Below are 23,385 nucleotides of genomic sequence, written 5' to 3' on the forward strand. Positions count from 1 at the left end.
TATTTCTTCACACAACATGTAATTAAACTCTGGAATTCGTTGCCAGAGAATATAGTAAAAGCAGTTAGCTTAGTAGAGTTTGGATAGAAAAGAAAAAGTCCATAAACCATTATTAAAATGGACTTGGGGAAAATCCACTGCTTATAAGCAGCATAAAATGCATTGTACTGTTTTGGGATCTTGTCAGGTACTTGTGACCTGGATTGACCATTGTTGGAAAAAGGATACTGGGCTTGAAGGATCTTCAGTCTGTTCCAGTATGGCAGAACTTATGTACTTAGTACTTTTAAAACAAATAGGAGGAAACATTTTTTCACTCAATGAATAGTTAAGCTGTGGAACTCTTTGCTGGAGGATGTAGTAACAGCAGTTAGTGTATCTGGGTTTAAAAAAAAAGGTTTGGATAAGTTCCTGGAGGAAAAGTTCATAGCCTGCTGTTGACACAGACAAGGGCAAGTCATTGCTTGCCCTGGGATTAGTAGCATAGAACGCTGCTACTATTTGGGTTTCTGCCAGGTACTTGTGACCTGGATTGGCCACTGTTGGTCCCAGAAAACAACAAGGCAAACAATATGCAAATTCCAATGTGGAAAACAAACAAGCAGCTCAATAAAACATCACAAGATTTTATTAGTGATACTATATACCACTAATGGCCACTATTGGAAACAGGATTCTAGGCTAGATGGGCCACTGGTCTGACCCAGATGGCTATTCTTATGTTCAGGTTTTGGGCAGAATATACAGTAAATGTAATAAATATGTACATAATGAATAAATAATGACAGCAAAAGAGGTGAAAAAGCACCAACAACAGTGACATAGACATCCGCAAACACCAAAAGAGGGGCAAAGCATATCAGAACAGTGGTATGATACCCAAAGGTATTCAGAAAAAAAAAGAGGCAAAAGCAGCACCAATAATGGCAGGGACACTCCACGGTGCCGTAAACGGCACAAATGCACCAAGAATAGCAGTAATAAGAGAAATACCAACACCACAAGATATTGAATATTGATCAAATAAGCAAGATGAGTATCATGCATCTGTGTAGTGTAAATTCCAATGGTAGATGTCCATAGCTCAGGTCTATTCTTCCCCTGTGTGCATGCACTACAACATTGCAGAACCTGTCTCAGCACCAACACAGTTCATATGCAACTTCCTTTTATTAAGGTGGCAAGAAATTACCTAATGCCTAAACTAATTTGCAAACAGAACACTTGTTGTTTTCAGTGAGCCTGGTAGCTAAGGATTCACACATGTGAGAATTATAGGCCTGCTTGTCTTCGGAGAAAGCGAAGATACTTACCTGTATCTACCACTTACAAATATCCACCACTCTCTACTTTTTCACAGAGAGAGTGGTGGATACTTGGAATGCCCTCCCATGGGAGGTGGTGGAGATGAAAACGGTAACAGAATTCAAACATGCGTGGGATAAACATAAAGGAATCCTGTTCAGAAGGAATGTATCCTTGGGAGCTTAGCCGTGTTTAGGTGGGAGAGCCGGTGGTGGGAGGCGGGGATAGTGGTTGGGAGGCGGGGATAGTGCTGGGCAGACTTATACGATCTGTGCCAGAGCCGGTGGTGGGAGGAGGGGCTGGTGGTTGGGAGGCGGAGATAGTGCTGGACAGACTTATATACGGTCTGGGCCAGAGCTGATGGTGGGAGGCGGGACTGGTAAGCATGGAATGAAAATAGATTGTGTAATAGCCTAATTCTTTTCATAATCTTCAAAGAAGGAAAAGTAAACAAAGACATTGTTCTTGCAACCCTGGATTTCTGCAGACAAATAACATGATCTAAAAATACAGTGGAGCTAACATAAAATACATTAAATATAAAGCAAAACCATTTGAACAAAACTTGTGTGCATACAGGAACACAATGACTTTCTATAATACACTGAAACACTGTCACCTCTTTAAAGAGTATATCAAATGGTGGGAGGCGGGGCTGGTGGTTGGGATGCAGAGATAGTGCTGGGCAGACTTATAAGGTCTGTGCCAGAGCTGGTGGTGGGAGGCGGGGATAGGGCTGGCCAGACTTATACAGTCTGTGCCCTAAAGAGGACAGGTACAAATAAAAAGTAGCACATATGAATTTATCTTGTTGGGCAGACTGGATGGACCGTGCAGGTCTTTTTCTGCCATCATCTACTATGTTACTATGTTTAGGTATTCTCCAAGAACAGTATTCTCAATTACCCTCCCACTTCCCCTTGGAATTGTCTCCTCTTTGTAGTATGCTATAGTATTGTGCTGTTGGTCCTGTACTCTCACGGTGGGCAGGAAGGCACTCACACAAGCTCGGTGGAGCATGACTCGCATTCAAAAGACTTTGAAAAGCTTGTTACAAGCTCTGCACTGGGTAATGTGAATCACATTACACACATGTGGGAATATATGATCAGTTGTCCTCGGAGAATATTTGCTACAGGTACTGTATGTATTTTTGGTTTATCTGCAGTCTTCTAAACAATTACTAAAGGGTTTACAATCTATCCAAAATATTGCGCTTCATTTGATATACTCTTTAAAGAGGTGACAGTGTTTCAGTGTATTTTAGAAAGTCATTGTGTTCATGTATGCACACAAGTTTTGTTCAAATTGTTTTGCTTTATTTTTAATGTATTTTATAAGTTAGTTCCACTGTATTTTAGATCATGTTATTTGTCTGCAGAAATCCAGGGTTGCAAGAACAATGGTTTTGTTTATTTTCCCTTCTTTGAAGATTATGAAAAGAATTAGGCTATTACACAATCTATTTTCATTCCAAGCTGCTCGTCTGGATAAAGATGTTCAAGCTTTTGTGCTTTCTGCCACAAATTATAGTCCGTTCTGAAAACAAATCAAAACTTATTTATTCAAGAGATATGTCCTGAATTAATAGCTAGTTTGGGGTATTCATTTAAATTTACATTTTCTGGTTTAAGTCAGTAATTGTATATTAACGTAATGATTAATTGTTGTATCTCCTGGAAATGTCCAGCTTCTTTGAAATGTAATATCGAGAGGTATATGGTGGAATATAAATTATATTGTTAATGTTAATAGACAGATTGCACTTATTCTACTTCTGATCCCCAGATTTGGTGTCAGCACCACTATGGACCAAATTCTATAAATGGTACTGAAAAAAACGCACTAGGCGCTATTCTCTAAATGGTGCTAAAAGATAGGCATCATTTAAAGAATAGCCCTTAGCCCTGGGATCCACACCTGACTAGGCATGAGGATTTACACCAACAATACTTGGTTGTAAATCCTCACACCTAAGTTAGGTGTGGATCACCCGCATGCTGTAACAGCACATAAGGGTCTTTTTGCTAAAGTGTGTAGGCACCTACATGCATACAACGTGCGTCAAATTGGAACTACTGCCTTGCTAATGCATGCCCTGGGCGGTAATTCCATTTTTAACACACGTCCAAAACATATGGCACTTACCTGGCGGTAATAATCAGTGTACGCATACTGATGATTACTGCCCGGTTAATGCGTGTGACCTTACCGCCAAGTCAATGGGTGGTGGTAAGGTCTCATGCCGAAAATGGACACACGCTGGTTTTAATTTTGCCGCACATCCATTTTTGCACATAAAAAAGGCCCTTTTTACAGGTGCACTGAAAAATGGATCTGCACACACGTCTACACCAGTGCAGGACATTTTTCAGTGCACCTTAGTAAAAGGGCCCCATAAGTTGCAGGAATGTCCCCAAGCCACCCATAACCTTCCCATGGACAAACCCCCTTTTGGAGCCACATATAAATTTATGCGTAGATCCCAGCACCTAAAATTGTGTATGTTAATTTAAATGAATGCCAATTAGTGCTGCTAATTGATTAATAACACCCAATTATCAGTGCGAATTGACTTGTTATTCAATTGAATTGAATGTGCAAATTGGTCATGGGCCCAAATTTGCATATGCAGTGTTTTGTGCCATATATTGAATTTGGGGATATAGGCCTAGATCTGGTTAAACCTAAATTAGAATTACCTCATTCAATCCAGGTGCCACTTCAGGATTAGCCATTTCTTGACAGCAGCACATCATTGGCCTCTCCTTTCTCTTCCTTCTGGGCCCTGGACCCTCTGAAATGTCTTCTTTCTTTTATTTCTTGCCTCTTTAAAAAAGCTAGTCCAATAAAGAGCTTATCCAGGGGTCTTTTTACGAAGCTGTGGCAAAAGGGGGTCTGCGCTGGCATTGGCATGTGATTTTGACACGCACCGAGGCCCCTTTGACAGCAGCAGGTAAAAGGAAGGTATTTCCTTTTTCAAAGAAATGACCATGTGACAAGTGCTTCACTTGCCACACGCCCATTTCGGAGGGGGGGAGCACTTACCGCCACCCATTCAGTAACCAGGCAGCTTGCGGCGCTCCCAATTACCACCAGATACACACTGACACTACAAAAATAAAATATTTTTGTAACACCGAAAATGGCATGTGCTGGGGGTGGGAACTACTGCCGGGCTGCTGCGGTAGCCCAGCAGTACTTCCATTTTAGCGAGTGATAAGCCTGCATTGGGCTTACTGCCACTTTCTAAAAGACCCCCCCCCCCCCCCCCCCCCCCCCCCCCCCCAGTTAGCTAACCAGATAATCCCAGTGAGCTCAATATTCAGCAGCACTATCTGGATAGTATTCTATCTTGATAATGGCTGAATATCACTGCCATCCACAGACCCTCAGAAAACATTTATTCAGTGGCAGTATCTGGATAGCAGGTGACTGCCATAAGCTTAGTATTATCCGCAATGCATTTTTGTGCTGGTCTTGCCTGAGGTAACAGCTGCTGATGACAACCAATGATGTTCAGGTATACTTTTCAAAGATGATACTCCTGACCATGGTGGTCTGCATTTTACTACTTTGTCAGTACTTTGCAAATGTAGAAAAAAAAAGATGTTAGTCTTTGCCTTGTTCTTCATTTTGTCAGCATACTGGGCAGGCTTGATTGCCCTTTTACTCTGTTCTGTGTGTTTTCTCAAAACACATCAGTCTTTATACTTATCTTGTTATCATCATAATGACAGTTCTATTATCATCACAATGTACAAAGTGTTCAATTCGTAATCTTAAGTTCTGCAGTGTGCTGTTCTGCATTGTCAAGTTAATTATAAAAATTTTTCTTGGCTTGCACCGAGCTTTGATTAGATTCCACTTTCATCTACTTGTTCTGTACTGTGACCCTTTACCTAGTTAATTCTTATAGCCTGTCTTCATAATATCAGACAGAACTAAAATATCATCACACATCTACAATTCAAAATGCTGAGTATAGAACAAGACAAGAAGAAGAGTGGCATAAAGATTACCCATCTAAAAGTTATGATTAGAACCATGCTTCTTCATCATAGGAATCTCAATATAACTCTCGATCATGATAAAATAAGAACAGGGTATTGAGTGCAAAGCAAGGCAGCAAAAAGAATAGCATCAGCAGTGTGAGGAACTGAACCAAGAGAATGACAGACAGCAGAAGACTAAGCATCAGCTGTAAGTGCGGCATGAATTGACTGATATACCATAAGAGGGGCAAAACAGCAATAAAAGCAGCAGGAAAACCCCAAAGCACAAACAGAGGAGCCAAGAGAAAAATTTTTCTTCACTCAACGTGTAATTAAACTATGGAATTCGTTGCCAGAGAATGTGGTAAAGGCGGTTAGCTTAGCGGAGTTTTAAAAAAGGGTTGGCCGGCTTCCTAAAGGAAAAGTCCATAGACCGTTATTAAATGAACTTGGGGGAAATCCACTATTTCTGGGATAAGCAGTATAAAATGTTTTGTATATTTTTGGGATCTTGCCAGGTATTTGTGACCTAAATTGGCCACTGTTGGAAACAGGATGCTGGGCTCAATGGACCTTTGATCTTTCCCAGTATGGCAATACTTATGTACTTATGTAACAGTGTCACCATTATGCAGTGGTGGATTTCTCCGTCTTGCTGGTTGGTGCAGGAATTGTGCATGAGGTTAAGATGCCAGTAGTGGCTAGGGTGCATCAGAATCTGGTCTTCAGTATAAGTAGCACTCAAATTAAGTATTCAAATCCATGGAAGGCAATAGTAAATATCTGTTCTTAGCACTGGTCAGACCAAAATAATAATAATAACAATATTAACAGAAGGAGGCAAGCCAGCCACCTCAGTGTCCCATAGCTGTAAGAAGCAATGTAAAAGAACAGATCAAAAATAAAAATGGCACAAATCTGATAATTATTTTACAATTGTATTAAGGATTTATACCTCAGGTGCAGGTATTAATCCACAACATGGCCATATTTATTCATCTATTAGAATACTTATATCCTGTCAATCCATTGTCCCAGCACCAGGGGCTTAGCTAGACCTAGGTGGGAGGGGAGGGCCAGAGCCCTAGGTGGGGGGGGGGGACTGTTTAGCCGCCTCCCCCCGCCACCGCAATACGCATCCCCCTCCCTGCCGCCACTTTGGACCGCCGCAGCAAACCGCAACCCCACCGCCACCGCCCCACTGCCGCATCAGGTATCTTGTTTGCTGGCAGAGGTCCCCAATCCCCACTAGCCAAAGAGTCTTCTTCAGCACCGTTCGACTCCGGCGCTTTCGTTGTGTGATCATCTGTTTCTGATGCCTTACGTCCTGCACGGGGCTACATGCACGATGCATGATGCAAGGCGTCAGAAACAGATGATCCCACAACGAAGGTGCCAGAGTCGACCGGCGCTGAAGAAAACTCTTCGGCTGGCGGGGATTGGGGACCCCTGCCAGTAAACAAGGTACCTGATGCGGCGGGGTGGGGGTGGGAGGTGACGGGGGGGGGGGGTTAAAATGTAGAGGGGGCCAGGGTGTAATCTGTGGGGGCCCATGCCCCCGTGGTCCCACGTAGTTCTGCCTCTGCCCAGCACTAACTGGAGAGTGCAATGGCGGGTAGAGCAGATATTCAGTAGAATTCTTCGGTAAAATGTTACTGGATACCAAATCTAGGCCCAATCTGCAAAATTTAACCAGGCAAGAGCATGTACTGCCTGCTTAAATCATGTTCTGTACCACCCTCTAATTGTTTTCTTCTAGAGCAGTTCAGCTCAAATATAACCTGGGTCTTTAGGCAATTAATACAAATTAATAACTAGGTTTTTTTTTTAATTAAAGCAGAATTAATCAATAAACCCACAATCTCTATTGCAAGATTTAAATCATCAAGAGGGGCATAATCGAAAGGGGCACCCAAGTTTTCCTCAGGACGTCCTCGCAGGACGTCCCGGTGAAGGGGGCGGGGAAACCTGTATTATCGAAACAAGATGGGCGTCCATCTTTCATTTTGATAATACGGTCGTGGATGCCCAAATCGCGAAATTTAGGTCGACCTTAGAGATGGTCATCCTTAGAAATGGTCGTCTCCAATTTCCGGCGATAATGGAAACCAAGGACGCCCATCTCAGAAACGACCAAATCCAAGCCATTTGGTCATGGGAGGAGCCAGTATTCGTAATGCACTGGTACCCCTGACATGCCAAGACACCAACCTGGCACCCTAGGGGGCACTGCAATGGACTTAAGAAATTGCTCCCGGTACATAGCTCCCTTACCTTGTGTGCTGAGCCCCCCCAAAACCCACTCCCCACAAATGTACACCACTACCATAACCCTTATGGGTGAAGGGGGGCACCTACATGTGGGTACAGTGGGTTTCTGGTGGGTTTTGAAGGGCTCACATTTACCACCACAAGTGTAACAGGTAGGGGGGATGGGCCTGGGTCCGCCTGCCTGAAGTGCACTGCACCCACTAAAACTGCTCCAGGGAGCTGCATACTGTCGTCATTGAGCTGGGTATGATATTTGAGGCTGGCATAGAGGCTGGAAAGAATATTTAAAAAATATGTTTGAGAGTGGGAGGGGTTAGTGACCACTGAGGGAGTAAGGAGAGGTCATCCCCAATTCCCTCCGGTGGTCATCTGGTCATTTAGGGCATATTTTTGTGTCTTGGTCGTAAGAAAAAAAGGACCAGGTAAAGTCGTCCAAGTGTTCGTCAGGGACACCCTTCTTTTTTCCATTATCGGTCGAGAATGCCTGTGTGTTAGGCATGCCCCAGTCTCACCTTCACTACGCCTCTGACACACCCCGTGAACTTTGGTTGTCCCCGCAACGGAAAGCAGTTGAGGACGCCCAAAATTGGCTTTCGATTATGCCGATTTGGGCGACCCTGGGAGGACGCTCATCTTGCGATTTGTGTTGAAAGATAAGCACCCTTCTCTTTCAAAAATAAACCTACAAATGTCCTAACCAAGCAATGTTCACTTACAGTGGCTTCATCTGCTTTCAGTACTCCCTCAGCAATCAATTAAAAATCCCTACTGCTGGAAAATTTGGAAATAGATTAAGATCAAGAAAATTTACAAATTTTGAGCTTTCCAGTTGATAGCTTTAAATCCCCTGATATTCTTTGGAGAAGATATCTTAAGGGAGTTTTACTTTTTGAGGATTTTGACAGTTCTGGATTGTTAAACTGCTACTATCTTTATAAAATGTGAGTTTCTAGAGAAAATTTGGTAGGGGTGGAAGAATCTTTTGATTTATAAAACTTTCTTGAAATATCTCTAAGGCCACTCATAAGGTTACTCTTGCTTCAGAATGGAATAAGATCATGATGTTTAAAAAGCATATTTTGGTAAGAAAGAAGTTTATTATTGTGGTCAACTTGTTTGTGTATTTCCCGTAGTAGCTAAAAAAATTATTGTTTTTAAATCACCTACATTAGCTGTAGGTTCATTTTTCTTTCCCATGTACTCTTGTAGATGTTGAGTTGTTTATAGTAAAACAGAATGTTTTTTTGACCCAACTCAACTGGAAAGGTTTCTTATTGATAAAGAAGATATAAATGGTGGAGATAATTAGTAAATAAGCCTAAGTTTTAGTAGCAGGCTAGGATGTGGGTTTTGGATCTTGATTTTTTAAACACTTTGTTATTTTTGCTTCTGTTTATTTCCTTTTGTATTCTTTTGAATTCAAAATTTAAAAACATTATGAAAACACAAGATCCCTACCATTTTGCATTACAAGGATAATTCTAGAATAGGTGCTTATATTTATTCACACGTTATGGAGTCCTTTTACTAAGCTGATTGGCTGGTTGGCTGCCTGGGTTCACATCAGGCTCTGCAACTTAGATTCAATAAAACACTTGTTTTCTTATTTACAACCCAAACTTTTACTAACTTCTGCTCAGTCTGTGTTGAGACACCAGTCCTCAATTTTACTTTGAATTTCTTTCATTTATTTTTTCTGGAGAAATGAAACTTTTATCTTCCCACCATCAGTGGGACCAATTTTCCAGATAAGTTATGATAACTTGTTTTATGGTTTTCATGCACTTTTGAATTTATTTTTACATTGCACAAAGCACTGATCTAACAGAAAAGGAGGTTTTTTTATGCTAATTAAGTCACTACCTGTAAAGCTTGATCATATTCTTATTCTGAGGCTTTTTCCTCTATTTTTTTTTCATTTGTACCCCGCACTTTCCCACTCATGGCAGGCTCAATGCGGCTTACATGGGGCAATGGAGGGTTAAGTGACTTTCCCAGAGTCACAAGGAGCTGCCTGTGCCTCAGGTGCATAGCCAGATACCCAATTTTGGGTGGTCCTGGGCCCAAGATGGGTGGGCAGAAGAACTTTGCCTTGTCCCACAAGTGATTTGGTTTCTTTCTCTATCGCCTGCATGCCATGTGGTCTCTCAAACATCCCCCTCCCCCGAATACCTACTAGATGTACAGCGCTGCGTACGTCTAGTAGTGCTTTAGAAATGATAAGTAGTAAATAGCAGATTTTCACCGGCAGCGAGCAGCAACTAATACACACTACTCATGCTGGCCCCATAGCCTTCCCTCTGATGCAACTTCCTGTTTCCACATAGGCGGAAATACATCAGAGGGAAGGATGTAGGGCTGGTGAAACCAGTATATATCAGTCACTGCAGGCGAAGATCTGCTATTTACAAGGTATACAGGAGGGCCAGTTGTTGGGAGTTTTTGGCTGGTGGGGCCTAAACTTTGGCTTTATTTTCTGATCTTAAATATCTTTTTAAACTCACAGACTTAAGTTTTCTACAGGGGCACTATGACTACAAGAATTCTGCATTGTAGTCTTGTCGTAACAAAAACATGTGCAAATCATAGAATTTGTTACAGAAATCCATTCAGTAGGATGTATATTCTACTTTTGGTTTTGCAACTAAACTTATTGCTATATTGTTTTTTTGTTTTAATTTTAGAACCTGCCAATAAACCTCCAGTGCTTCTGATTGCTAATTCTGAAACAATTGAAGTATTGAATCTCAATAGGATTATAACAGCTACAATGAGCTTGGTGAATGCAAACGAAATTCATACACTGGATTTTATTTATGAAGAGAACACAGTTTGTTGGATTGAATCCAAGGAATCTTCAAGTCAGCTGAAGTGTTCCAGGTTAACAGAAACATGGAACTTTACAGATATCTGGGAAATTAAGGTTACCCAATATCTTCACAGTAAGTATTCACAATTGTTATGGTATAATTCTGGATAATGTATTCATATAAAAAAATGTTGAAATATTCATATATTTCAGAGGTGCATAAGTTCAGTCCTTGATAGCGGCAAACAGATCAGATTCTCAAGATAGCCTTACTGAATATGGTATGCATAAGATATATTTACATATAATTGAGATGATATACATACCTACCTATCACATGCACATGTGAAATAGGGAACCCAAACTATAGCTACATGATGGAAGGTTCCATGTTAGGAGTCACCGACCAGGAAAAGATCTAGGAGTCATCGTTGAAAATACTTTGAAACCCTTTGCTTAGTGTGCTGCGGCAGCAAAGAAAGCAAATAGAATGTTAGGTATTATTAGGAAAGGAATAAAAAATAAAAATGAGGCTGTTATAATGCCTTTGCATAGCTCCATGGTGCGACCGCACTTTGAATACTGTCTGCAATTCTGGTCGCCACATCTCAAAAAAGATATAGTGGAATTAGAAAAGGTACAGAAAAGGATGATGAAAATGATGAAGGGGATAGGATGACTTCCCTATGAGGAAAGGCTGAAACAACTTGGGCCCTTCAGCTTGGAGAAAAAAATGACTGAGGGGAGATATGATAGAGGCATATAAAATACTGAGTGGAGTGGAATGGGTAGACGTGAATAGCTTGTTTACTCTTTCCAAAAATGCTAGGACTAGGGGGCACACAATGAAGTTACAAAGTAGTAAATTTATAATGAATCAGAGAAAATATTTATTCACTCAATGTGTAATTAAACTCTGGAATTTGTTGCCAGAGAATATGGTAAAAGCAGTTAGCTTAGCAGGGTTTTTACAAAGTTTGGCTGGCTTCCTAAAGAAAAGTCCAGAAACCATTATTAAAATGGACTTGGGGAAAATCCACTGCTTATTTCTTGGATAAGTAGCATAAAATGTACTGTTTTGGGATCTTGCCAGGTACTTGTGACCTGGATTGGCCACTGTTGGAAACAGTATACTGGGCTTGATGGGCCTTTGGTCTGTCCCAGTATGGCAACACTTATGTAATTATATACTTATATATTAGGGATATCCTGAAATTGTGCATCCCAATATATACAAATGATCGCCTATCTCTAGCGGTAACCCGTTTCTGCTGATGAAAAAGGAAACAATTTTTTCTTTCTTTTTTTTATGTTGATATATGGACATCTGTTATTTTTCTTATGCATTAAACATTGGAGCTTTTGGATATAGCATAATATTTACTGCTTCATTGCTGTTTGCCTCTCTGACATACACTGAGGCTCAGAAATGAGATGAGTACGGAATATCACGCAGTGATAAGTGTATTTGACAGGTATCATACAGGCAAAACTAGAAGGAAGCAAAGAAATGGAACTGTTATTATTTAGAGTAGATATGTTGAACAGCATGGTTCCTGATCAACATAAAACAGAAGAGGTGTCACTTAGTACTACTCATGGCACTTAGTTGTCATACATGTGAAAACAAAATTTCTGGTTTACTTCAGGAAGCTGGTAGGTTTCAGTTAGGAATGCAAAGCATTATTAGTAGGAGACAAACACTACTGGCCCTTTAATGAAAAGTACCTTGTACCCACAGCAGTAAAAGGTGGCCTTAGTGCCGTGGGCCACCTTTTTGCTGCCGTTTGTTAAAAGCACTCCTAAGACTGTAATTTAAGTCATTTCCCTAAACAGCTATTTATCTAGATCAGCTTTTTGAAGGAGAATAACTAAAACTAATTTTAGGATAAAAAGACAGTGGGCCCGATATTCAGACTGAGGAATCAGGGGCCGCCCAACCATTAGGCCACCTGAGGCAGGGGCCTCAGGTGGCACTCTTCAGGAATGGCATCTCCCCTTCGCAATGTTACCTGTCAGTGGCAGCGATTCCCATACGCTGGCTTGGCATCTCCCGTTCGTGGTGCTACCCGGTAGTGGCAGCGATTCTCATACGCTGGCTTGGCATCTCCCGTTCGTGGTGCTACCCGGTAGTGGCAGCAATTCCCAAATGCTGCCTTGCTGCCAGCACCCACCTCTTCCCTTTATTGCAGTTGCCTCTCTGAAGTAATTTCCTGTTTCATCAGAGGCTCGGGAAGCTGAAGTAAAGGGAAGATGCGGGTGCCAGTGGTAGGGCAGCACCGCGAACAAGCTGTTGGTAGGAAAGGGGGCAGCATCTTGGCCTGGGGGGGGCAGCATCGCGGCCAGGGATGGCATCCTAGCTCCACCTCACATGGCATCTTGGCTCGGGCCGGCCTTGTGGGGGAGGTAGCCAGGCTGCCTTTCACGGTTAGAACTGAGCCTAAATATTCAATACCAGGTCATTTCCGATGACCAGCACTGAATATCTGGGTGTTTTTTGGCTGGTTTAAATTTTACCGGGCAAGCTGATATTCAGTGTTGTCCGGCTAAGTTTAAACCGGTCAAAGATATACATGTTTGATGTTTTAGACTTTGGCATATATAAAATGGTCGCTCCCACTGCATGTAGCCAGTACATGTATTTTAGAAAAGGTCTGTCAGCAGATCAGAATTGTGCAAGTCCCAAACTGGATGTTTCAATTTTGATTTCTATATTCTATCCAAAATAGGGTTGCACCCGTATACGGGCACTTAATATATGTGGTGGTGTTGTTTTTTTTCAATGCAGAAGCTGCATTGTCAACATACAAAAAAAACCTCACTGCACTGGCTGAATATTATTTTTACACAACTCTTGCATGGAGTAATGTCTCCCAAATAATATCATAGATTCTCTGGCCATGTAGTATGTTGAGCAAAGGGAAGTGGGAATAAAAACCAGGATTCCCAAAGACTGGACCACAGCAATAGTGAAAATGAATCAAAGTTTATTAAACAATAAAATGACTCGACACAACGTTGTGTTTCGGCCAGAAGGCCTACATCAGGAGTCTAGTGTCCATGTTCCTTCATCAGATATTGTAGAATCATACAATTTTCCTGGCGTTGTTGCAGGTTCGTTTTGGTGACAGGAACTTCCGGTCAGAGCTCAGCTCACATTTAATAAAAATTAGCATCATGTATTTATTTATTTATTTATTTATTTATAGCATTTGTATCCTACATTTTCCCACCAATTTGCAGGCTCAATGAAGTGTACACACAGTATTTATAAAAAGTTTCATCATTTCACATATTGTGGGAGAAGCTTTCAATGCTGCAAGTAGTAACCTCATATCTCTGGATCTGCAAGCTTATTTTGAAAGACATTTTTCAAACAGCTTCCCGTCGGAATGTAAGTTTGGCATAGACTATGAATAAAAAAGGATCAACAGTTTCTGCACTTACATTATTTTATCTGTCTATTTGTTTATTTATTTATTGGGAAGAAAACAAGTGGAGCATATAAAGCAGAAACATAAAGAATAGCACTACTAATAAAAATGTTTTTTAACATAGTGATGTAACCCGGTCCTGCTGTGCTGGGTTAGAAGGGGCTCGAGAGGCATTGCATGTTTTGTCACTTACTCACCCTGGTCCCGTCAGCTCATCCTCTGAGGAACAACACGACACTCAGAGGATTAAAAGAACTGGAACATATATTAACCTCTTAACTAATGGTTTCACTGCATTGGTCTTCATACAGTCAATTATCAAACATATTGCTTCCCAGGTGATCATAAGCAATAATACATTTTTTGGGTTAATACAAGTGCTTAACCGTCATGCCTGTCCTACAGCTCAGTTAAAACCCAGAGTGGATTTCACACTCCCGATGTACTTCAATACTATCCGGGCTAAACTTCCAGTAACTGCATACTCCTTTCGGGCCACCACCCCGACAGTCTCGCTATCAGCCAGAGTTAGACTGCAATTCCACTCAAGCCCCGGTTACGGCTGGATTCCCCAATCCGCTGAGTTTTTCTTGCTTCTCTAATGTCTGATGCAATATAACAGCTTATTGTCCAGGTAATCAGTCCACTGGTTACAATGCTACAGGACTTCTCCTTCCCTTGCAATGGATCATCTACCAGGGAAACTATCAGTAACACCTAACTCGCACACCCAGAGCTGGTTATTTTATCAAGAGGCAGAACCAGAGACAAAATCCTTCCCACAGGGTTTCCCTTATATACCCTACTTCCAGATCCTCCAGTCTCTCTCCTAATGACCTGTTACCTGGAGTGTCCACTTTATCATGTTCCTAAACAACCCATGGGTTTTAGTAACATAGTATATGATGGAACAGAGACCATAGAAGTCTGTCTGGCACTGTCCTCATGTTCCAACTACTGGAGTTGCCATCAAAACCCTCTCCAGCCCATCCTAAACAGTCTTGCCATATACAGGACACAGACCATAGACGTCTGCCAGGTACTGACCTTAATTCTTCACAGTCGAAGTAGCCTAGTGGTTAGTGCAGCAGACTTTGATCCTAGGGAACTGGGTTTGAGTCCCAGTGCAGCTCCTTGTGATTCTGGGCAAATCACTTAATTCTCCATTGCCTCAGATACAAATAAGTACCTGTATATACTATGTAAACCACATTGAATGTAATTGCAAAAACCACAGAATGGCTGTATATCAAGTCCTATTTCCCTTCCCCCTTCTAAAAGCACTACTTGTCAGATCAGTGCATATCCAATCATTTAAGTTTTATTTTTTATACCATCCATTTTCTAATCAGGGATTCTCTGTGTTCACCTATACCTTTTTGAATTCTGTCATGGTTTTTGTCTACACCACCTCCTTTGGGAAGGTATTCCAGACATCAACCATCCTTTCTGTGAAAAATAATTTCCTGACATTACTCCTAAGTCTACCATCCCGCAACCTCAATTCATATCCTTTAGCTTTTCATTTTCCCCTTCTCTGGAAAAAGATTTGCATCTACATTAATACCTTTCAAGTATTTAAATATAAATATCATATCTCCCTTATCCCTCATTTCCTCTAGGGTATACATATTTAGGTCTTCTAGTCTCTTCTCATACGTCTTTTGGAACAAACCCCATACCATTTTTGTCCTCTTTCTCTGAACATCTTCAAGGTTTTTATGTCCTTCGCAAGATATGGCCTCCAAAACTGAACATAGAACAGGCTGTATGTTGGCAGATCCAGTTCTCAAATATTATTGGAACTGTACATATCCTTACCTGGACATTTCCATTCCAGTTTCTACATTTTATCTGAAATGAGGCTGCATATCATTACCTGCCTATTAAAATCACCCATAACTGGAAGATTTGACACATTTAGATCTAAAGATAACTTTAAAAAGGGGAACAACAATGTGGACATAATCCCCCAGATTCTAATAAGATGCAGCGAGTACAGCACATTAAATGGTGTGCATGTCCAATTTACATGTGCTATTCAATTGAGTAACAAGCCAAATAGTGATGATAATTGGTTGATAACACCAATTATCATCACTGATTGGCAATAATTGGAATTTACACACACTTCTTTTTAGGCATAAATTCCAGTGCAGTAGCTGAAAATGGGACGCAGCCATGGGAGGAGTGTAGATATGTCAGGGGCGTCAATATAGAATTTGAGGGAAACACATGTGCATTTAGATGCAGGTATTTACACCAGGATTTCCTTAGCATAAATGACCATGCCTAAATGTATCTGTGTTCCACCAGCCTTTGAGCTATTCTATAAACCATATCTTACTGTAGATGTGGTTTATAGAATAGCGCATTTTAGGCACCTACATTTTAGGCACCATTTACTGAATCTAGTCCAATAGGGCCATATATAAACTACACAAAGCCACAACGTCCATTATATAATCGAATTGATTTAGAAATTATAACAATGCTTTCTATCTGAATTAACTTAAAATTCTGACCAATTAACACCCCACCACCTCATGATCTTGATCTTGAGTGAGGCATAATTATATATTTAAGAGAACATATCTGACGTGGTTTTCTGAAAATGATAACGTCACAATCCAGGAGCCAAGTATGTCCTATTAAATAACTGGAATAGCTTGAGATAGAAGATAATTTGTAGGTTTGAGACAGAAGAGGATTTGTAGGCTTACTAATAAACACCCCTGTTTACAAGGCCAAACTAGTGGCTGTCGGTGCGGTAATGCCGACATAGCCCCTTCACTTTGAAAAGGCTGTGTCGGTATTGCCGTGCGGCAGCTGCTAGCCTTGCTTTGTAAACAGAGGGGAAAATCTATTTGAATCTCTAATGGAGAGGAAGAGATAGTAGATGGTATGGACGGGCAGATAGGATATTTATCTGCCATAATTTTCTCTGTTTCTATGTTAATATATCAAGGATGTCTGAATTAATCAAATCCTTAATGGCACTTTATTTTGCACTATCCACACTTTAAAGAGAGCAAATTTAAGATTGGCCCTGTGTTGCTCCTTTTTTGACTGTTGAGTTATTGAATAGCGAAATGAAAATTCTTGGACCATATTAATATATGTATTTATTATCATTTATTTACTGCCTTTTAGAAACAATTCTCTCAAGGTAGTGTACAGGAAGAATAAGTCAAATATAAGCAATAGACAATTAAAGCAGTAAAAATATACAAATCATACAAAGCATTTTAATAGACAATATAGAGCATACATATAGATGGAACATATAGATAGATAAGATAGAATAGCAGGAGTAAAAGAAGAAGGGGATTAAATTGAAACTAGAATTAAATCTATCATAAACACCATGCCCAACAACAACTGGAACATGACAAATCTATGAAACTCACATCTCAACATCAATACCTTGCACCTCCAAAATAGGATTAGATTCACAGCTGAAATATGAGAAATCTCTGAAATTGACATCATAACTCAAAAACTTGCATCCCCAAAATGGAACAAGCAATCCAAAACAAAACAAAAACATGTTCTAACATCCACTTGATGGACCATATGAAAGGGTGAACAAAACGTTATGCCCTGTTGTTACACCCCTTCTTGATGTGCATTAAAAGAAGTTATGCTGGGGAACCATGTGGTACCATGTTGGTGAGCAGACTCTGAATTGCGGAGCTCCTGCACTCCTTCCTGTTAACCTCTTTATTACAGCTACAATATCTTACTGCCTGAGTCTCCAGAATGGCAGCTAAATCTTAACAATGGGACAGTTTGGAGTAGGGTGCCTGAAGGAAAGATGGAGGACATGCAGGCCCCATTCAGTCCCTCAGTCAGTTTCGCATGGACAGCTGAAATTATGGTGGAGGTAATGGCGGTAGTGAAAGCAACCCTTAATAAAAAGCAGCAAGCTCTTTATGATCGGGCAGAATCTGCCCATGAGAGTTTGGATGGTTTTCATTTAGATTTGGATCACCTGCAACAGCGTGTGAGTGATGTGTAGGACAGCATGGTGGCAGCAGTGGGCCAGATGGAGGAGATGCAGAAAAGGTTGGAGGAGCTGTAAGCCAAAGTCGCCGATTTGGAGAACCACGTCTGCCAGAATAATCTGCGTCTCATTGGATTGCCAGAGACCTTGAAAGACTGGTAAGCTTCCTGAAACGCTGGATCCCACAATCAGTACGGTTGGGCCAAATCTAGGGCCTTTGCGGTTGAAGCGTGTCCACTGGGTGGGTTCTTTATGGCAGTCTAATAATAGATCTTGAGCTGTAGTATTGTGGATCCTGAATTATGGCCATAAGCAGGCTATTATGAGGGTTCTACACTCTGGTCAATATTTAACCTATGAAGGAGACCATATTGTGTTTCCAGGACTATTCTGCATCTGTTGCCATGGCTTGGAAAGCCTCTGTGCCTATTTATGCAACCCTTTATGCAAAGAAAATCAGGTTTTCCTTATCATATCCATCCAAACTGTGTGTGCAACATGAAGATGGTAATAAGTTTTTGAGGATGCAGGTCTGGCAAAAGATTTTCTTACATCTTTAAATTTTGGCTCTATGGTCTCCCATCATGGACCTTGAACTGTCTCTTGAATCATCAGGGTCATCTTTCTGGGTTATTGAAACGTTCCTTGTCGGTATTTTGGCACTGTTTGGAATTGGCAATTACCCCCTTTTTGAGACATTTCGGTGTGTGTGACATTGCAGATGCCTCTCAACATTGGGGGTTTATTGTTGTAGCGTGCTGGGGACATGCTGTGTGGTTCCTGCAGACTTAGGTTTGATCTGTTTTCACCAGGACTCCACTGTCTTTGGCTGAGCAGACAAAACACCATTCAATAGTTTGAACTGCTGACTCCTCTTTAATATGGCTGACTGCTTGTTTAGTTCTACTTCATTGTTCCACTGTTCCTTGTGGCATAGAACTTTTCTTTTGGTTTGTTCTTTTTTGCTTTTTCTCTTCTTTCTCTGGGGGGGGGGGGGGGGGCATGAAACTGGATGGGAGGATTGGGTGGTCGGATGTGAAGGGCTCAGGGAACATGGTTGTAATGGAAGATCTTGAATTTTTTATTGTTTACTTCTCCTTTGTGGAGGGTTCTGCAACTAGGGAGCGGAGGGGTACTAAGACACGACAGGTTTGCATGGCAAACTCAGTTGGGTATCTGGGGGGAATGGGTTGGGAGTTACAGAGGGCTCTGGAGGGCTTGGGGGTTAGTTAGGGAGGGTGGGGGTGCTCTCCTTCTTGGGCTGCAATTGCAACTCATTATGCATTTTGGCAACTTATCCATTATATTACTTCTTTGGATTCTTCACACACTAGTATTGATATGGCTTCTAGATTTCAGGAATTTTTTTGATGTGCTATTGGGAGACCCTTTTTCTATTTCTTTGTTACACAAACGGTTGCTCATTACATGTCTTCTGCGTGATCTTGGGGACCTAGCCATTGGTTGGTCGGATGATTTACATTTCCTGATTTTCCCAGGATCTCCTGCATTGTGTCCATCATATTGCATTGTGAGTATATAGTGCGGAATTCAGGGAATGTCAATATAGGGTGATCCCTCAGGCTTATGTTTTGAAATCTCACTTACATATCATGGGCTGTGTTGACACTTTTCTTTGACTTAAATTTGGGGAGCTTCCTAATGCTTTTTGGGAATGCAAGTCTGTTAAGTCCTTTTGGCAGGCTTTGGTACGTTATATAGATTAAGTTTTACACCACACTTTTTCATTTCTTCTGGGAGGTATCCTATTGGACTGGGTCTCCTCCTTAGGTGCCAGTGCTAAACCTCAGGTAAGGTGAGTAATGAAGGCTTGCATAGAGGGGAAGAAATGTATTTTGCAGAATTGGACTAAGTCTGAAGCCCCGTATTATTGGCATTGGAGGAATAGACTTCATGAGCTGCTTTTGATGGAGCTTAGAACCACACAGCTAACTCTTAAATCTCAACGTCAGTTTTATTCTGTTTGGGGAACATATGTACATTCTTTGGCTTCTCGGGCCCGCAGACATATTTTGTTTATTGCATTTGTATGCCAATTTTTTCCTGCCTATTGGTAGGTTCAGTGGTGCTCTTTCAGGTGCTATAGGGTGAAGTCTCTCCCTTTTTTTTTCTTTCTCTCTCAAGGATAGATAAGGGTGGTTCTTGTATTGTGAATATCCTGCATTTCCTTTGGAGGTGTGGGGGGTGGGGGTGGGGGGTATAAGAGTCCAGACCCTGTGGTCTATGTGTGTTGGTTCTGTATGAGTAATCTGTTTGTAAGATTGTATTGTTTTGGAAGTTTGGTGTGTATTGTTTTTTGTTTGTTTGTTTTTACTATTTATCTGCTATGCTAGTTTTATAATTGGAGGTAGGGTGGGTTGAGAGAGGGTTCAAAGGTGGGGGGGATTAAATACTTCATGTAAAAAAATTAATGACAGGATCCCTTCTGTTCCTATTATCAGCTATGCATATTCTTATATGGCTATGTTTATTGTTCTTGTAACATACATCCGATTGATTGTTTTCATGGTCATCAATAAAAATTGTAGAAATTTAAAAGAAATTATGCTTATGAACAAAACACAAATAAATGAATTTCCTTAATGAAGAAATATTCAAACAATATACATATATTTTTTCTTTTTTTTTCTGATTGTGGAATCTAATATGAAAAAGTGGGTCAACATCCATCATTCATTACAAACGTCAGTTCAATTGAAGTGTTTTAATTTGATTTTTAGTTCCTGGAAAAGGAGGACTAAAGATGTGCAATTCTGTCAGTCATATTGAAAATAAAATGAATTAGTGTGTCAAAGTAATTAAAGGAAAGACACACAGGTGGGTTGTTGCAGATGGAGTGGGTTGAACACTCCTGTCTTTGCATTTGAGCCTTGCACTTTATCTGCACGTCACGGAACAGTTGCTTTTTTGGTATTATGAACCATGAATTCATCATAACAGTTTCTCATTTAAAGATAAATATTCATTGCATACATAATCTCAAACAATTTCTGTCATTCCAGACACACCACACTAATAAACTGATTGAGGCCTATTTCAATACCTGTCAGTGTGTGTGAAATAATAAAGACGCACATGGGCATTTAGCCTGTTTAGAATACATATCTTAACTGCTTAGCTAATTATTTTATTGATTATATCAGGGCAATGATGGTATACATATTTCAGAATAATTCACTATTTGTGTATCTTGGCATATAACCAGACAAGAGTCAAGGCTTTTTTTTCATTCTATCATCCTGGCTCAATAAAGTAGTATGATATATAGTCAAAGCAAGAACTGGTTTGACAAGCAGAAAATAAGTGAAATAGAAATAGAAACATAGAACTTGATTGTATATAAAGACTATGGGAGTCTTTTACTGAAGAATACTGCATGTTATATACAAACAGAAAAATGAAGGCAGATAAAGATCATATGGCCTATCCAGTCTGTCCATCCATGCCCTCTACACTCACTTTAACTCCCTTAGGACCCAAAACACAAAGCTTATCATGTTAGCAACGTCCAATTTAGACTGGTTCTAGCCATTTAAGTATGTACGATATTCAGCGAATAATGCACAAAAGGGTTCTACGTGTTTTTTACCTTTTGTGGTAGCAGCCAAAGAGAATTCTATGCAAATGTATTACAAAGAGCTGATTAATATTAAAAATGAGCACTCCGAGTGATGCATTGCTGTTTCTGAGTGATGCACAGAGGGGAACGCCTACCTTTCATGAGCAACATTTTGCGGAAGCTCTGGAGCTGTCGTAGCATAATGGTGGCTTCTCGGCAGAGCAGTCTGCAGTCATTTTTAATAGTATTTGCACGTGTGTGTGTGTCCCGCCTGCAACAGCAATGTGAAAAAGCTGTCTTGGAAGAAAAATCATGTTGTGGAGGCATGTCTACGGCACCCACAGTAAGAAAAAAAGGTACACATGGCATTTATACATGCACATCTAAACAATAAACCCCCTGGGGCGTGAAAGTTGTCATGGAACCCAATAAAAAGATACTGTACATGTATGAAAGCTATGTGTAGCTGTGGAATGCTGTGGAGGCATGTCCAGAGCACACGCAGTTCTGGGTATGTGCATAGCATCGACACTTAGGGCCAGATTCTATATATGATGCCTAAAAATATGCATGGAACACAGGTACAAAGAAGGGCGATGAAAATGATAAAGGGGATGGGATGACTTCCAGATGAGGAAAGGTTGAAGCATCTAGGGCTCTTCAGCTTGGAGAAAAGACGGCTGAGGAGAGATATGATAGAGGTCTATAAAATAACGAGTGGAGTGGAATGGGTAGACGTAAATTGTTTGTTTACTCATTCCAAAAATAGTAGGACTAGGGGGCATGTGATGAAGCTACAAAGTTGTAAATTTAATATGAATGAGAAAAAATCTTTCTTCACTCAACGTGTAATTAAATTCGTTGCCAGAGAATGTGGTGATAGCGGTTGGCTCAGCAGGGTTTAAAAAAGGTATGGACGGCTTCCTAAAGGAAAAGTCCATAGACCATTATTAAATTGACTTAGGGAAAATCCACTGCTATTTCTGGGATAAGCAGCATAAAATGTATTAAGCGTTTTTGGGATCTTGTCAGGTATTTGTGACCTGGATTGGACACTGTTGGAAACAGGTTGCTGGGCTTGATTGACCTTTGGTCTGTCCCAGTGTTGCAATACTTATGTACTTATGTACATTTTTGACTAAGTGTATTCTATAAGATTTAGGCACTGTATATAGAATTCTATAAGATTTAGGCACTGTATATAGAATACACTTAGTTGATATCATAGCTCCTAAATTTACGTGCACCCATTTACACCAACGTAAATCCTGGTGTATAGATTTACGCCCATATTCTATAACTACAAGCATACATTTTGGAACACCCACAAAACACCCATTTCCCCATCCATAACCACACCCCTTTTGAACTGCATGCATTCATTTTGAACTGCATACTTTAGAATTTAGGCCCAGTTCATTACAGAATGCACTTAGCGAGTTGTGTGCATAAATTGTAATTATTGCCAATTAATACTCATTATTGCTTGTTAAGTGCTGTTAAAAATGCAGATTGGCTTGTTAAGCCAATTAAGTTGCATGCCTAGCTGTAGAATGTGCCTGGATTTTGGCACGGATCTTTAAGCACGCTATATAGAATCCCTAGGTTAGCAAGTGACTGTTCTATGCATGCACTAGGCGCTTTCCCTACAAGCTCATTTGCATAGGATTTCCTTTGAGTAGCACTCGCTATTTCAAAGTTGGTAACTTTTACTGATGATCTAAATGTACATGTTTTTTTTACAGGGACTTTTGTGCATCGGCACCTTAGAGATCCTATATACTTGTTAAAGCATTCTTAAATTCAGATACAATCTCAACCACCTCCACTGGGAGGCTGTTCCACGAATTCACCACCCTTTCCATTAAGAAGTATTTACTCAGGTTACTATCCCCTTTCACCTTCATTCTATGCCCCCTCCTTCCAGACCTTCCTTTCAATAGAAGGAGACTCATCTCCTGTGCATTTATGCCTTGCAGGTATTT

At 40.6% G+C, this 23,385-nt stretch overlaps 1 protein-coding gene across 1 annotated transcript in view; it reads left to right on the forward strand.

The window, feature by feature from the left end:
* The window catches only part of LRP1B (LDL receptor related protein 1B), a 1,639,960-nt gene that overhangs the window by 429,309 nt on the left and 1,187,266 nt on the right, over positions 1 to 23,385 (forward strand). Inside the window, 1 exon segment of the mRNA XM_030210865.1 lies at positions 10,256 to 10,513. Coding sequence (XP_030066725.1) covers positions 10,256 to 10,513 — 258 coding nt within the window.

Source organism: Microcaecilia unicolor, chromosome 7, assembly GCF_901765095.1.
Source record: "Microcaecilia unicolor chromosome 7, aMicUni1.1, whole genome shotgun sequence".
In the NCBI taxonomy this organism is placed as follows: Eukaryota; Metazoa; Chordata; class Amphibia; order Gymnophiona; family Siphonopidae; genus Microcaecilia; species Microcaecilia unicolor.